A 16,224-nucleotide genomic window follows, 5' to 3' on the forward strand; every position below is an offset into this window, starting at 1 on the left:
GAGTTCATTTTATATTATAATCCAATTAACTAGCAGTTTAACAGTTCACTAACCTGACAAATAAAGACAAATTCTTCCTTTTAGGTGGGGATTCGTGTACATGAGCATGTCTAGGAGGCAGGGTTCCATGTACATGAGCATGGATGGGAGGTGAGTGGGGTTAATGAATAAACAAATCATCCCAGGGTTACTGTACCAAAGCCTGAAGGCAGGGTGGTTTAGAGTTTCAGTTCTACCCAGTGCCTCTTTAAGGGATGATGTACCATAATTCTACCCAATGAAAGCGCTTTAGATATGTTCTTCTCAGGTTTAATCCATACTGCTATGACATTGAAAGTTGCAATGGGAGGCATATGAGATCCTGCATGTCTAAGCATTCACTCAAAAAACTTAATCTAGAGCAATGATGGAAATGAGCAATTTTTCCTACTGCATTTTCAATATTCTGTGTATATTATGTTAAGTGTTTCATTTTTAAAAATCAGCAGCACTTGCAGGAAAAGGCAATCTTATTATCTAGTTCTGATACAGTCAACTTCAAAATTATTGGCACTCATGTAATTAAACAAAAATTACTTTTTTTTTTTTTTTTTTTAAATAAATATATTGGTTTCAAAATTATTGGTACTCCACAACAAATAGGGATGGTGATGCCTCCTCTGGAAAGCATAACAGTACCAAGCCATTTTCTGTTAATGGCTTAGTTAATGACAATGTAGAGAATCTTGAACCACTCCTACATGTACAAAATTACAAACTCCTTCTTAGCTTTGGGCATGTACGCACTGTTTTCAGTTAATAGGGTTCAAACCCAGAGACTGAGACGGTCGTTGCAAAACACTGATTTTCTCTCCTGCATCATTTGAACATGCACTTGTGGTCACTGGATCTGTCCAACAGCTAAGTTGTATAATTCTGCCAGTTTTCTGCTTTACTACTGAAAAGAAAAGAAAGAAAAGTACACTTGTAAGTACCAAATAAAATTTATTCGGTAATGCTTCATCCTTATAAAAAGTTCAGGAACATTTAACGTTTATGGACTTCAAGGAAAACCTGACATCTTGTGGATCAACATGTCATTCACATCATTTTTAAGGAAATTCATGCTAAATACACTTAAGATGATGTTTGTGCCTGATAACATAATCTGTTTTATCCGTGCACACATGATATTTTTCCAAGATCTGTACTATTTGATCATATATAAGAAAATGACAACAGAAAAGGAATGAGATTTAATGGCTTTCAATTCCTAATCATCATAATCAGAACACGGAGAAAAACATAGAAGTGTCATAAATAACAACAAATGCAGAAGTGTTTGAAAGCAATTATTTATGATTAGTCAAGTATCATCAGTGTTGTGAATAACACCAACAGTAATAGCTTTTCTGAGTTGCTTTCCATGTGGTTTTCTCAAGATACAACAGTGGCTTTGTGATATTGTGTTATTTCTGTGCGCATTGCAGCATTCAAGTCACGTTTTGTGCGTACGGTAGAACAATAATACCAACAATAACGGGCCTCATTTACCAAGCTGCGTTCAAAGAATGTATTCGTAAATCATTCACAGGAGCATTTACACAACAAATGTAGTTCATGAAAATCCACTTCATTCAAAAAAAACAAAAAACTTTCATATCCTATGAGAACTCCTGACTTTGTGTACACGTATAACGATGGGCTTCAAACCATATTAAATCGACAATACTGCAAATCAACCGTGAAGTTTAAATCACTTACTTCAGCGTGAAATTTAGTCATTTCAGATTAATGATTTGAAAGAAAACAGTCCATGACAAATCCATAAATGAAGACGAATAAGACTAGCCATTCAATTAGGACAAAAGTAATGACACCCTATATAAAGGGGAGGTGTTAGTGTGTGTCTATAGTGGTTGATGCACTGCAGTGGCAAAACTGAAATTCTGGAAGATTTAGAGCAAGCCACACTAACGAGGTGTTCCTTCAGCGTTTAGTCATCATTTTTGGTCTTTTTTTTTTTTTTTTTTTAACTCTGTGAGCTTTGCCTTTTATGGAGTTTTGTGGGCATCACTCAATGTAAATCAGCTTTGTCGTGATCACACTTGGTCATTTACGACTGATTTGCATTACCGACATATGTGAGTAGGAAGAAAATCGAATCTTTTATAAATCTGGCACAGATTTTTCGTTTGGTCTGGCCTACAAAAACTTTTACACACGGCTGTACTAAACGATCGATAAATGAGACCCGTTAAAGCTTGTCTTTCAAAGGTTTTCTAGATTTTTTTTTTTAATGTCATGTAATAGTTTATCTGAGATACTTAAAATATATATTCATTAGTGATAATCAGGTCCAACCCATGACACCAGTTTCCAGCATAAGTCTGGGCTTGGTGGAGTGAAGAACTCTAGTGCAGATTCTACTTTTTTGGAACTTCTGTGAAGATCCGCAGTCCATGCATCTCTTTAATCTCTTCTTTGAGCGCCTGTGAAATAATACATTTTTACAACAGTGAGTAACTTTAACAAACTTACATGACCTTATCAGCTCAGTGCAAAACAATTATATTGCTAATGATGTGCAAGAAATGTAATGAAAGAAGTACAAGTAGTCAAAAAAATGTGATTGAACTGCTTATTTATGATTTTTGCCTTATACCTTGTAATCTAAAGTCCCCGATCATTATTCAGTTACTTATCTTAAAGCATATTATACATGAATTACTATGAATTATACCGCAGTGGTGTTGAATTCTCAGTTCTGATATATATATATATACAGAGAGGGAAAAAAGTATTTGATCCCCTGCTGATTTTGTACGTTTGCCCACTGACAAAGAAATGATCAGTCTATAATTTTAATGGTAGTTGTATTTGAACAGTGAGAGACAGAATAACAACAAAAAAATCCAGAAAAACGCATGTCAAAAATTTTATAAATTAATTTGCATTTTAATGAGGGAAATAAGTATTTGACCCCCTCTCAATCAGAAAGATTTCTGGCTCCCACGTGTCTTTTATACAGGTAACGAGCTGAGATTAGGAGCACACTCTTAAAGGGAGTGTTCCTAATATCAGTTCGTTACCTGTATAAAAGACACCTGTCCACTGAAGCAATCAATCAATCAGATTCCAAACTCTCCACCATGGCCAAGACCAAAGAGCTCTCCAAGGATGTCAGGGACAAGACTGTAGACCTACACAAGTCTGGAATGGGCTACAAGACCAGTGCCAAGCAGCTTGGTGAGAAGGGAACAACATTTGGTGCGATTATTCGCAAATGGAAGAAACACAAAAGAACTGTCAATCTCCCTCGGCCTGGGGCTCCATGCAAGATCTCACCTCGTGGAGTTGCAATGATCATGAGAACAGTGAGGAATCAGCCCAGAACTACACGGGAGGATCTTGTCAATGATCTCAAGGCAGCTGGGACCATAGTCACCAAGAAAACAATTGGTAACACACTACGCCGTGAAGGACTGAAATCCTGCAGCACGCGCAAGGTCCGCTGCTCAAGAAAGCACATATACATGCCCGTCTGAAGTTTGCCAATGAACATCTGAATGATTCAGAGGACAACTGGGTGAAAGTGTTGAGGTCAGATGAGACCAAAATGGAGCTCTTTGGCATCAACTCAACTCGCCGTGTTTGGAGGAGGAGGAATGCTGCCTATGACCCCTGGAACACCATCCCCACCGTCAAACATGGAGGTGGAAACATTATGCTTTGGGGTTTTTTTTCTGCTAAGGGGACAGGACAACTTCACCGCATCAAAGGGACGATGGACGGGGCCATGTACCGTCAAATCTTGGGTGAAAACCTCCTTCTCTCAGACAGGGCATTGAAAATGAGTCGTGGATGGGTATTCCAGCATGACAATGACCCAAAACACACGGCCAAGGCAACAAAGGAGTGGCTCAAGAAGAAGCGCATTAAGGTCCTGGAGTGGCCTAGCCAGTCTCCAGACCGTAATCCCATAGAAAATCTGTGGAGGGAGCTGAAGGTTCGAGTTGCCAAACGTCAGCCTCGAAACCTTAATGATTTGGAGAAGATCTGCAAAGAGGAGTGGGACAAAATCCCTCCTGAGATGTGTGCAAACCTGCTGGCCAACTACAAGAAACGTCTGACCTCTGTGATTGCCAACAAGGGTTTTTAAACCAAGTACTAAGTCATGTTTTGCAGAGGGGTCAAATACTTATTTCCCTAATTAAAATGCAAATAAATTTATAACATTTTTGACGTGCGTTTTTCTGGATTTTTTTGTTGTTATTCTGTCTCTCACTGTTCAAATAAATCTACCATTAAAGTTATAGATGGATCATTTCTTTGTCAGTGGGCAAATGTACAAAATCAGCAGGGGATCAAATACTTTTTTCCCTCACTGTATATATATACAGGGGGGGCATGACGATCCAAGTAATATGCAAATTCGTGATGTCCTCTGACCACCTGTAGTGACTTTTTGGAGCATGCATTACCTACTTTCCCCTGAAAAGAGTTCAAAACACTGTGTGCCATTCTAAACAACACTGTGACATGCTTACACCCGTTCTGTGCCCGACTTTAAATCTAATTTCACATCTCTGTTTGGGACATACCTCATTCACTAACTGGTGCTGCTTCACTGTTCTCTTCCCTCTGAATTCATCTGACTCGATGTGGATTTCATACATCGCTCCGCAGCCGCCTGAAATAAACCGACAACAGCTGAGCACAAGCAGACAAGTAATATTATATCAAATATAAGAGATTATAGATGTTAATCATACAAATGCTTACCGGATATATCCACAACTTTGAGAGACAAAGCTTGGGGAAACTTCTCTTTCAGTATTTTAGTAATGCGGATCTCTCCTGCAGTGTTGGTCGAAAAAGACCTCTGTGTCTGTCTACATGATAACGCCTGAAGAGTCTGCAATGACAACAATTAATCTAAACTGATAACAAACACAGCAACTCCTAATATGCAAATATTTATTATTTTACATTTACACTGATATTGACTGCTATGCAAAGCTGGCGAGTCTACTCTTTACTAGCTAAGTAGCTGCTGAAAAAAAAAATCAAAAATAGCAAGCTAGTTTACAGTATGGAGTAAGATTACTATTTGTTTTGTTGTTGTTGTTGTTGTTGTTGTTGTTTTTACAAAAAATACTCATGCGTGCTTATAGTGGTAGATTTTGAAGTTGTATTCTCGCAAAAACACACACAACATTAGGATTTTTCTGAATTATTATGATTTCATTTGTGCAAGAACGCATGAATACAGATCCTCGTGCACAAATGTACATAAGCACGCGCGACCATTTAACAGTAATCTTCCATACACGCAGTTGTAGCTTTCTAGCTAGCTAACTAGCAAACAGCGGTAACCGGAAGGGTTCCAAATATTTACTTTGCATTTTAGTAATCTGTGAAAAGACATCCCGAACCTGACCGCTACACGGACTGATATAAATAAACAAAACAAAACAGAACAAACAATTCTTCACAGAGTGCCTAAGAACTTGACGGGAAAAGTCATGCCCTGACGGCTGTTGTCGCACAAACATGACGTAGGTCTCTCGCTTTGGTTATGTTAGTCGCAGTACATGTGTCCGCCATATTGGAAAGGGCCAGATTCGCTTCAAAAGCCAATGCAATTGTAAGCCAGGTGCAGGTTTTTCCATAAATTTCTGCATATTATGGGTGATGTAAATATAAATATAGTCAGATTTTGATATGAAAATCAAAAATGTTTTATGTAGAATTATCCATCCATCCATCCATGTTCATACCGCTTATCCTACACAGGGTCACAGGGAAGCCAGGAGCCTATCTGATGGATTTCAGGGCACAAGGTATGGGACACGAAGGACAGGATGCCAACCCATCGCAGGGCACAACTGCACACACATCACACACCCATTTACACACTATGGACCATTTGGAAATGCCAATCCACCTACAACGCATGTCTTGGGACTGGGGAGGAAACCACCCTGCTGAAACAAATAAAAAACAACAACAGAACCCCTCACAGAATTTGTAATGGTTTTAATGGTTATAATGAGAATTGTATTGGTTTTAATAGAAACTGTAACTGTTCCTGTGGGTTTCTACTGGAAATATGTTGCCTTCTATCGGTGGGATGTTATATCTAGTGGATACCATTAAGAACCAGTAATGGTAATGGTAATGTACTTTAATGGTTAACTGATGGTTTGTAATTGTTTTTGTAGTGTAAACCATTAGAATTTCCGTGATGGTTTCTATTGGGATTTTTTTTTCAGCATGGCTGAGTACCCGGGGGAAACCCCCGAAGCATTGTGAGAACATGCAAATTCCGCGCACATAGGGCAGAGGCGGGATTCGAATCGCCAAACCCTGGAGGTGCAGGGCAAACGTGCTAAACATGCAGAATTATAACATCATGAATTGATCATTATGGTCATTATGACAAAAATCTATTAAAGTAAACGCTGAATAAAGTAGCTTCACCTATTACATAAACCTGTATGTTTCTACTGAAATCACCACACCACAAACCTCTATCAGCACCTCAAAGGTTCCCAGTAAGCATATAACATTCCTACCGATGGTTATATAAGTCTGAATATAGATGGACTATGACCTACCATATATTGTAATATAGTCATTGTATAATGGCTTTCATAGGGAACAGCATACAAAATAAATCCTGAAAATAGCATAATTTACACACATTTCAGGTTAGGAATAAAATGGTAATCTTTACAGGGCCTTCATTGCACAATTTCTATATTTACAATTATCTTATGTGGATTGAAAACACGGTCATACATCTTACATTTCTTATGACGAATTCTAACGAGTCCTTAAACGTGGCTGCTATAATTACATGTTTTGGCATTATACGAGAACAGTATAACTTTTCAGTCAACACCAGCATGTTTAATGTTATATATTGAAATTTACTGTATCAGTACTCCTTATAAAATATCTCATTACCATAGTGAACAGGACTGTGATGGCTGAGGAAACCTTCAAATTCCTGTGAACCATTATCTCTCAGAACCTGAAGTGGGAAGCCAACATTGACTGTATTGCCATATAGGTCCAGCAGAGGATGTACTTCCTGTGAATGCTGAGGAAGTTCAAGTTTGCACATGAGCTATTGGCCCACATGTACACAGCCACCACTGAGTCTGTGTTTGCCACTTCAATGACCGTCTGATTCAGCTGAACAAGCTGCAATGTATTGTCATGTCAGCAATACAGCAAAAGTACTGATAGGAAAAATCAGGGAGTGTTTTCATCCAGAGCCAGAAAACAAACAGAAAAAAAAAATCATTAGTGTACTCTTGCATCCAGGCTACCACACACACACACACACACACACACACACACACACACAAAGTCTGAATTCCTTCCATCCAGCAGCTTTAGATCAATGTGCGTCAAAAAAAAACATCACTTACCAGAGTAGCTTTTTTCCAAATGCAATCATGTTTATGAACACTTATTTTCCTCCCAAACATTATGTAATTACAGTACAATAGGTGCACTTCTGCACATAGAAAATGTGTTATATTACCAGTCTTTTATTATTATAAAGACAAGCCATTGTCTTGGGGGGCACGGTGGCTTAGTGGTTAGCCTTGCACCTCAAGGGTTGGGGGTTCAATTGGTTTCCATTGGTTTCCTCCGGGTACACTGTTTTCCTCTCCAGTCCAAAGACGTGTGTTGTAGGCTGATTGGCATTTCCAATTCTCTGTAGTGTGTGAATGTGTGTGTGTGCGTGATTGTGTCCAAGCTCCCCATGACCCTGTGTAGGAGAAACAGTACAAGAAAATAGATGGGAGCATTTGTCTTATTGGCTTGTCTTTGGGAGGTGGACAGAAACCACAGAAAACCCATGGGGACAGCAGGCAAAATGGCTTGTACTATATTTTCCTGTATGAAAGTATTGTAATATAAGATAAGATGTACTTCATTATCCCCACAGGGAATTTTTTCTTGGATTCAGATCTTTGAGCGACAACTGTATACAGAGCATATTCAATCATAAATTCACATACATACATCACACACACAATATCATCATCTGCTGTTGTCTGCTCCCATGCTTTATATACAGTGCAAGAAACCACAAAACTTTACAGGACTTCTGATTTTTATTTTTTATTATACAAAACGCTTTGCATTTTGATATTAATATAGTGTCCCATTTATTTACTGCAAGAACCTTGTATCCAAAGTGACCCTATAGACAATCTTTCATAATGCCATGAAACGTCTTTAACATTTAGTCCACTTAGTTAAGTTAAACTAACTAACACATTCTAGTCCAAAGTACATATTCAACAGCGGGTTGAAGATTCTTTAGCAGCACGTGGAGGTTCAATATCATGTTGTGGTATAAATAAGCCATGCATGTCTATGTGCAGCTCCACGTTCACGCTAGCCCGGGCCATTTCTTGGAACGACTTCCCATCAAGCACCAGAAGAAAGTCAGACTCACCCGGATTACCGTTTATGACTGTAGTTAGGACTACGCCTAAACATAGTAAGCAGACAAGAACAAGTCAGTAAAACTCACAACCAATCCATTCCGATTTGATGACTCTTCCATGCCTGCTTCACTGAATACTGACAGGAATGAGAAAAGTCATGATTCTTAAACAGCTCACCATCATGCTCTTCACTCGCACCAGGTCTAGGAACAAACACAGGCTCGGAAGGCCAGCAGTTCTCTGCGCTCCATTCAACTTGCAGCTTTGTTTCAACATCCAACTTGATAACCTGGATAAAGATTTCACCATATTCTACAGTGATACAATCCAACAAGACCTGACATGTTTGTTCTTTTTTTTTAATGATGAATTTGATTAAAATGTCTATCTCCTCACCTTTGTAGCTGTTGGAGTCCCCACGTCGGTCACATAAGCATATCTGTGCTTCTGTCCGTTGTAATTGTAATTGATTCTGGGAACTTCAGTGCCTAGTTTCCAAACAACAATCAGTAAATATTATGGTACAGAGCTGCACGAATTCATGAACTGTCAAGTTACCTTCACTCATAACCTCTGGCTTGCAGAGTAGTTTTCCTTCTTTCTCTTTTACGGCAGTCGCTGTCGTGTATTTCAACTTGACCAGGTTTTCTCCAGTCTTGGCACACTATGGATAAAATGCATCAATGTTACAGCTTCACTGTTAAAAGAAAACTCCACGCTGAAACACTTTAAACATGTTTATATTGAAAGAGAAAAGGTAAATGGCGCAATTATATGGCACTTTTATCAAAAGCACTTTACACTGGTTCTCATTCACACACCAATGGTAGCAAAGCTGCCATGCAAGGCGCTAACTTGCCATCGGGAGCAACTTGGGGTTCAGTGTCTTGCCCAAGGACACTTCAGCATGTGGAGTCACGTGGGCCGGGAATCGAACCGCCAACCCTACGATCAGTAGACAATCCGCTCTACCACCTGAACCACAGCCGCCCCACATGGGGGCACATTTTTACTGCTAGCACATTTACAATGGAGTTTAATAGGAGATCTTTTTAAAAATGTGAACAATTTCATATAGGTTTCACTGTCATCTCCAAAAAACTTTTAAGTAGTGGAAATATTTGTGCAAATGTTGGATTGAAAGTTCCAGAATGAAATGTAGCTATACAATACAGTTGGCTTACAGCAGAGGGGCATAAAGGTATTAGCATGAAAGCTTTGGATCTGTTTGAGCAGATCATACAGATAAGTAGGCGAGAAAGCAGGATAGACTAAAAAAGGGTACTATCAGCAGGTAGGCAAATGACATTGTGGGTAATGTAGGAAACCATTAGGCAAAGTAAAATAAATATTGCATACCAATGACAATCATGTGTCACTTATGAATATTGATATGCAAGTTTGCACTAAGGAAGCAGGAGTGCCAAAACTAAAGTACCTTGTCAGCAAGTGGCAGCACAAAGCGTTTGTACTGTGGCTTGACTTTATTACTGCTTGCAGATCGTTCTTTCAGCTTGTCCAGGTAGAACATGTCGTATAGGCCGTAGTCATCATAAGCGATCACGTCAACTATCACATGTCCATCCTCTTCAAAAGCATTGACGTGATGGTATACCACCATCGTGTCTGTGGAGTATTTCACGTCAACTTCTTTCTTGGTGTGTCGGTCAATGAGGTGAATTAGGACTTGCTGCAGGAATGAAAACGCACTGTATTCAGTATCAACGACTTGAGTCCAACAGTTATGTCAAGATTTATACATGTATTCAGAGACGGGTTACGCAGCTGGTTAAGCTGCGAGGTTGCACAATCAGGAGTTTTTCTGATATCAGGTGAGGCCAGTAAATTGTATGCACAAATTAATGAATTCACAAGTTGCTAAATCAAGATCATGAAATTTTAATGTGTGCATGCACTCTAATAAACCAATGGGTTAAAAACAACTGAATTGGTTTATTTTTAGCCAAACGACTGGGTAAATATAGGACAGAACACATTTTGGGCTAAATTAACCCCTCAAGTTGGGTTGTTAATTTTAACCCAGCAAATGGGTTGCTGTTCAACCCAAAGTATGGCTTAATTTTTTACAAAAACGCTGGGTTAAATTTATTTTGTAAATGGGTGAATATTTTCAGAGTTCTTTTTACCCTTTGAAAATGTCAAATATGCCACATCATAAACAAATATGTCTACATGGAATCTCCTTTATTTAGACACAAGAAGGTGTTCAGAAATGTATTGCTAGAGCTGCTAAAATTGTTGAAGTAAATGACTCAAATAAGTCATCTGTTTAAGACGAAAACCTCAGATTTTGATCAAAGGAGGCGTTTAAAACATCCAAAAAACCGAATAACCAACTTACGATCCAGTGGTGGGCGGTACAAACAAGTAAGCCAAAGCTAACGATGTTCAGTCCATGTAAACCGGACTGTTATCGCACATTTTTGCTTTTTCTAGTGAACAGTAATGGTTTTATGGATAAATATACTGATTTCTCCAAATAAATCTAACAGTCTGTCCAGGTGAAAACCGTTACCTCCACCTGAGGTGAATTCAAACAGTTGATATGACCCAAGGAGCTGGGCTGATGGGTCGGGTTTATATTGATTCAAGTGACAGTGAAAATGACCCAGCCACTTACCCAGCGGTTGGGTTACACAAAACTACACCACAACTACCCATGACTGAGAAAATAACCCAATTAAATGTCCCAAAAGGCTCAACCCAGCATTTGGGTAGAAAACATAACCCAGCATTCAACTCTGAATACGGCCCAAAAATACTAAACCCATTAACAAGAGTCTGAAATGAGTGATGCTTACATGCTCAGGCTGGAATTTCATGCAGCTAGCCCAGCTCACCCCCCTCATGTAAGCAGTGGCCATTTTGACAATGTCCAGCTTTAAGGGTTGCTCAATAAAGATGAAAAAGTTCTCTGTCATGCCAAAGCTGTGGTAATAACTCGGAGTGAGGAGGGAGTGGCAAGGAATCGTGGCCATGATCTCAGCATTCTTCAAGGCTGGAGTCCAATCAGAGGTAGCTAAAAAAGTACAAAGACAGCGGGTTATAAGCGGCAAACAATAAACAGATAAACATCAGATAACCATAAGCACCTGGAGTTTTACCACGTTCAACTGCAGGGACCTTAAATATCACAAATTTGGTCTTGCCCTTGTCTGCAATTGACGTTCCCATGTTGTAGCTGTTTCCTTCTTTATCATAGTGTGGGTGAGATATAGCAAGGCTTATAGCAATGTATTTTTTGTAGTCCACCTGGACAAAATAAGAACGTGAACTTGAGAACCTGCGTATAACAAATATCCATATTATTTAAATAGTAAAAACCAGAGGCATTATGTAACTGTTTTGTGGAGGCACACTAGTATGTACAAATGATAAAGAATGGTAAAGATTAACTCAAGTCTAGCATGAATACCAGTTCTTTATCTTGGTAGTCATAGCTTGATAGCTTAGATCAGTGGTCACCAGCCCTCTTCCTGGAGATCTACCTTCCTGAATACTTTAGTTCCAAGCAAAATGCCCACCTGACCATCTAATCACTGCCTTAAGAAGTTCTTGATCAGCTAAAACAGATGTGGTCGATTTCAGTTGGAGATGAAACCTGCAGGAAGGTTGATCTCCAGGAACTCCCAATGTTTTTGACCACTGGCTTAGGTAATAGCAGTAGATGAGTGTTATTGTGTAGAGTACAAATTCCATGCAGTAAGGGAAAGATTGGGAATTAACATTCATTTTACAGACTTAAACCTGCTACATGTACAGTTTTGGAGTTTTGTCCTCTCTGGTACAACGAAAAAAAAATGCTATTCTGAGCTATTTACAGAATAACAAACTGGGCTGCATTCCAAAACTGTGTCATGTAGGGTTAGCATAGTTCTTATTTTGGGCTATGTTTCTCAGATAATAATAACCAGTCTAGAGTTGTTAATTACATGGGAATCAAATTATAAACCAGAATCCAGGGTTACACCGAGGTCTTTAACTGTAGATCTTGGTTTTAAAGAAAAGCAGTCTTTTTTTTTTTAACGTAGTACCCACTTCAGTATTTCTGCTTTGGTAAAATTTTGAAATAGTAAACTTTTACTCATCCAATTTTTGTTTCAAAATACTAATGTACAACAGTTTTAATAGGGGACATAAAATAACACCTTGTGAGACACCACAGTGTATTTTTTTAGGCTTTAGGATTTATGATAACAGACTTCTAACGGTTAAATAAATTCCAATCCAAACAGAAAATAATCTTACCTGACTGCATTTTACAGCCTGTCTATTACAATATTATGGTCAAAAGTCCCACACTTTTTGAGACTAAATTGTTATTGTTGTTCGATAATAAATTGCTGTGAAATATCATAAACTTACAAAAAAAATGTAAGGCCATGAGACCCCTGGTGAGGAGTAACTGCTTTACCTTGTCTTGAGTCTCCAAGGTCACTGGGTCAATTTTGCGAATGTAATTGGTTTCAGAAGTAGCATAATAATCATTTCCATATTTTATTATGTTACTAGCACAATTGTCTGTGAAGTCTGGGACGGTGTGATTGATAAAGGTGATCACTCTGGAATAAACAAAAAAAGCCATTGGTTTATCAGAGGTTCTTAATCATTCTGAATTCCCTCCATCTATTTTCTATACCGTTTATCCTACAGGGTCACGGGGAACCTGGAGCCTATCCCAGGGAGCATGGGGCACAAGGCTGGGTACACCCTGGACGGGGTGCCAACACCCATTCATACACTACGGACACTTTGAACATGCCAATCAGCCTACCGTGCATGTCTTTGGTCTGGGGAGGAAACCCCCGCAGCATGGGGAGAACATGCAAACCCTGCACACACAGGGAAGCGGCGGGAATCATACCCCCAACCCTAGAGGTGTGAGGCGAACGTACTAACCACTAAGCCACGTGCACCCATTCTGAATCGAATTGACCAAATACACTCACTCACAGACCCCTTTGCACAATTAGGAACACCTGTACACCTATTCGTTCATGCAATTATCGAATCAACTAACCATGTGGCAGTGGCACAATGCATAACATCATGAAGATACAGGTCAAGCTTCAACTAATGTTCACATCAAACATGAGAATGGAAAAATGCAATCTCAGTCACAGTCAAATAACCTCTCTTGATTACTACTGTGCAGAAAAGCATCTCAGAACGCACGTCAAACCTTGAGCTGGATATGCTGCTACAGCAGAAGACTACATCGGATTCCTCTCCTGTCAACAAAGAACAGGAATCTGAGGATAGAGTGGGCTCAGGCTCACCAAAACTGGAAAGTTAAAATCTGGAAAAAGACAAGGCAACATTTTCCTGTTTGACGTGTTGTGCTTTCTGATATGTTTTTCTGCCCTTGGCTGTAAAGAGTGATGTAGCCTGCCAGCTCAAACCAGTCTGGCAAGGTGTACCGGTGTTCCAAAATGAATTATAATGCCTACTTGGTGAGCACGTTTTTGGATGGATGCGGATATGCCATGGTCCCCATTTCTGAAACTACGATTCTATTGGCTTCCATGTTGCTGTTGTACGTGTCACTTCTGAGATACTTGCTTCTGTATGTAACCTCTCCTGCAAAGACAAATCCAAATGAAGCAAATCCAGGGCTATCAAACCAATCCAATTAATATGCTATACAGAAATGGCATCATGCAAAGCTGACAATGATTACAAGTTTATGATGATAATGATTATAGTTTTAACTGGTCTCAAGATCAAGGTACTTAGACTAGCCCTTCAGGTGTGGTGGAGAGAAAAAAAAGTAAGAAATAAATCTAATCTTATAAAGTGCAAAGGAATTTCTAAACCTTAGATCCCATCTATTTGACCAAAGGCATATTAAGGGAGAAAGTATTTACCATGTTTGATTGTGAAACTGTGCAAGAGCGCCATTCCATCAAACCAGTGATTATAAGAAGTCTCTCCACATGAGAAGAGACCTGGGCCATTTCGCACAAGAGTGCCTTGCAGCCAATCAGGAAGAGATCCTGCATAAAAATCAGTACTTATTCTACATGTGTGCTTGCTTTAGAGGGTTTTGAAGAGAAAAAGAGACCAAGCAAAAAGAGTCTTGGAATATTTGATTATATTATATGCTAACCATATTCCTGCACTAAAAGCAGCAAAAGAATCAATATTGTAAACTTTTAGGAGACAAACATTATCATGAGTATCTTTTGACTTACCTTTTACATCTGCTTTTACAGGTTCAGTTTGTTCCTTCTTGTTTTTTCCATAATCATACTGCATCTCTTCCTGGATTCTTCAGGCTTCAGGCTGTTTACAGACTCTACAAATGTTTTGATTCAGAATGCACTCTGCCCTGTTCAGAGACTTAGTCACATTTAAAAACCTCCAGAGGACTGGCTTGCCTTATCTCACACTCAACCTGATTGGATGTTCTGGCTGGAGATTATCAGTGTAAAGGTACAAGGTTGCTATTGCATCGCATGCCTCTTTATTATTATGGACATCAAGTTCATCTTTTGTGTTGATTGAGTATAGGATAAATGTTAATGTGTTCACCATGCATGTACAATTGAGATAAAAAGGCTAAGGATATTTCATTTCAGTTTTTCATTTTTATTAGATGTTAAAAATGATAATAGATATTCATTCTATATCATTTTGACAAATCAATCAGAGCATATACATTGCTCACATCAGAGGTCATTTTAAAACAATCGATTAGAGGCAGATTTTTTTTTTTTTTTCAGACAGACATAAAAAGTCAGATCGGTTTGCAAGTGATCACCAGAGCATTTTGGAGGACTGTTCTCTGGTCAGATGAAACAGAAAGAAAGAAAACTTGAACAGTTTGGCCATAATGATCAACGATGTGTATGGAGGGAAAAAAAAGGTGAGGCTTTTAATTCTAAGAATACTATCCTATCTGTGAAGCATGGGGGTGGTAGCATCATGTTGTGAGCGTGTTTTCCTGGAACAGGGACTGCTGCGCTTCAGAGAATAGATGGCATCATCGGGAAGGAGGATTATATAGAAATACCGAAGCCACACATCAAGACGTTAGATAGGAAGTTAAAACATAGTTGAAACTTTCATCATGACTGTGTTCCCAAGCATACCTACAACGTTTCCAAAATGTCTCCCAAAAGGCTTAAAGACAACAAAGTGAAAGTACTGAAGCAGCTAATACAAAGCTCTGACCTGAATCCCATATAAAATTCATGGACTGAACTGATGTTCAAGAATGGAAACCCACAATCCTGACCAAGTTACACCACTTCTGTCAGGAGCGGTGTGAGATGCTTGTAGAAGACTCCCCCGAGCCTTTGGTTCAAGGTTAAGCAATTACAAGGCAGTGCCATGCAATATTAACAAACTGTTAGTATTGACCCACTTAAAAGCTGACATAATAAATAAAAGCTGATATAAACCTGTCTCTTAGCTATTACCTATTTTGAAATGATCTCTTATGGAAATAAAGTAGATACCCTAATTGACTTAACACAGTTGTGAGAAATTGAGTTTAGCCTATGTCATTAGCCTATGTGTATGTAAAGCTATGGATTCACCTGGATATAAGTATACTATCTAATACATGGGATAAAGCATTTAAAATGTGAAAATAATATGTTTTATTCAGAAAGGTCTTGGCAAACTGTGTAGGTTGCACTAGTGTTTTTATGTTGCACTCCAGTCAACAATCAATTTTTTTTTTTGCATGTTCCATACAGTCCATACTTATAACTTCCCTCGAACACTACTGACGTTA

At 38.9% G+C, this 16,224-nt stretch overlaps 2 protein-coding genes across 3 annotated transcripts; both read right to left on the reverse strand.

Annotated features, from left to right (window-relative positions):
* Nucleotides 1–964: 964 nt before the first annotated feature.
* On the reverse strand, nt 965–5,546 carry bola3 (bolA family member 3). Its single transcript, XM_017478984.3, has 4 exons — nt 5,381–5,546; nt 4,765–4,897; nt 4,584–4,672; nt 965–2,471 (listed from the first exon to the last, which is right to left on the reverse strand). The coding sequence occupies exons 1-4, from the start codon at nt 5,408–5,410 to the stop codon at nt 2,406–2,408; spliced, it is 318 nt and encodes a 105-aa protein (XP_017334473.1). The 5' UTR covers nt 5,411–5,546; the 3' UTR covers nt 965–2,405.
* Nucleotides 5,547–8,101: 2,555 nt separating this feature from the next.
* Nucleotides 8,102–14,842, reverse strand: bco1 (beta-carotene oxygenase 1). Of its 2 annotated transcripts, none has more exons than XM_017478143.3 (11): nt 14,675–14,842; nt 14,348–14,476; nt 13,931–14,060; nt 12,895–13,042; nt 11,585–11,732; nt 11,282–11,499; nt 9,898–10,149; nt 9,018–9,123; nt 8,856–8,947; nt 8,637–8,748; nt 8,102–8,503 (listed from the first exon to the last, which is right to left on the reverse strand). In XM_017478143.3, exons 1-11 carry the CDS (start codon nt 14,736–14,738, stop codon nt 8,307–8,309), a joined length of 1,596 nt encoding a protein of 531 aa, XP_017333632.1. In that variant the 5' UTR covers nt 14,739–14,842; the 3' UTR covers nt 8,102–8,306. The 2 variants fall into 2 exon arrangements, with proteins under 2 accessions (XP_017333632.1, XP_017333631.1); XM_017478142.3 differs by having other exon boundaries at nt 11,573–11,732; nt 14,675–14,840.
* Between the last annotated feature and the right edge of the window lie 1,382 nt (nt 14,843–16,224).

This window comes from Ictalurus punctatus, chromosome 10, assembly GCF_001660625.3.
Source record: "Ictalurus punctatus breed USDA103 chromosome 10, Coco_2.0, whole genome shotgun sequence".
NCBI classification, from domain to species: Eukaryota; Metazoa; Chordata; class Actinopteri; order Siluriformes; family Ictaluridae; genus Ictalurus; species Ictalurus punctatus.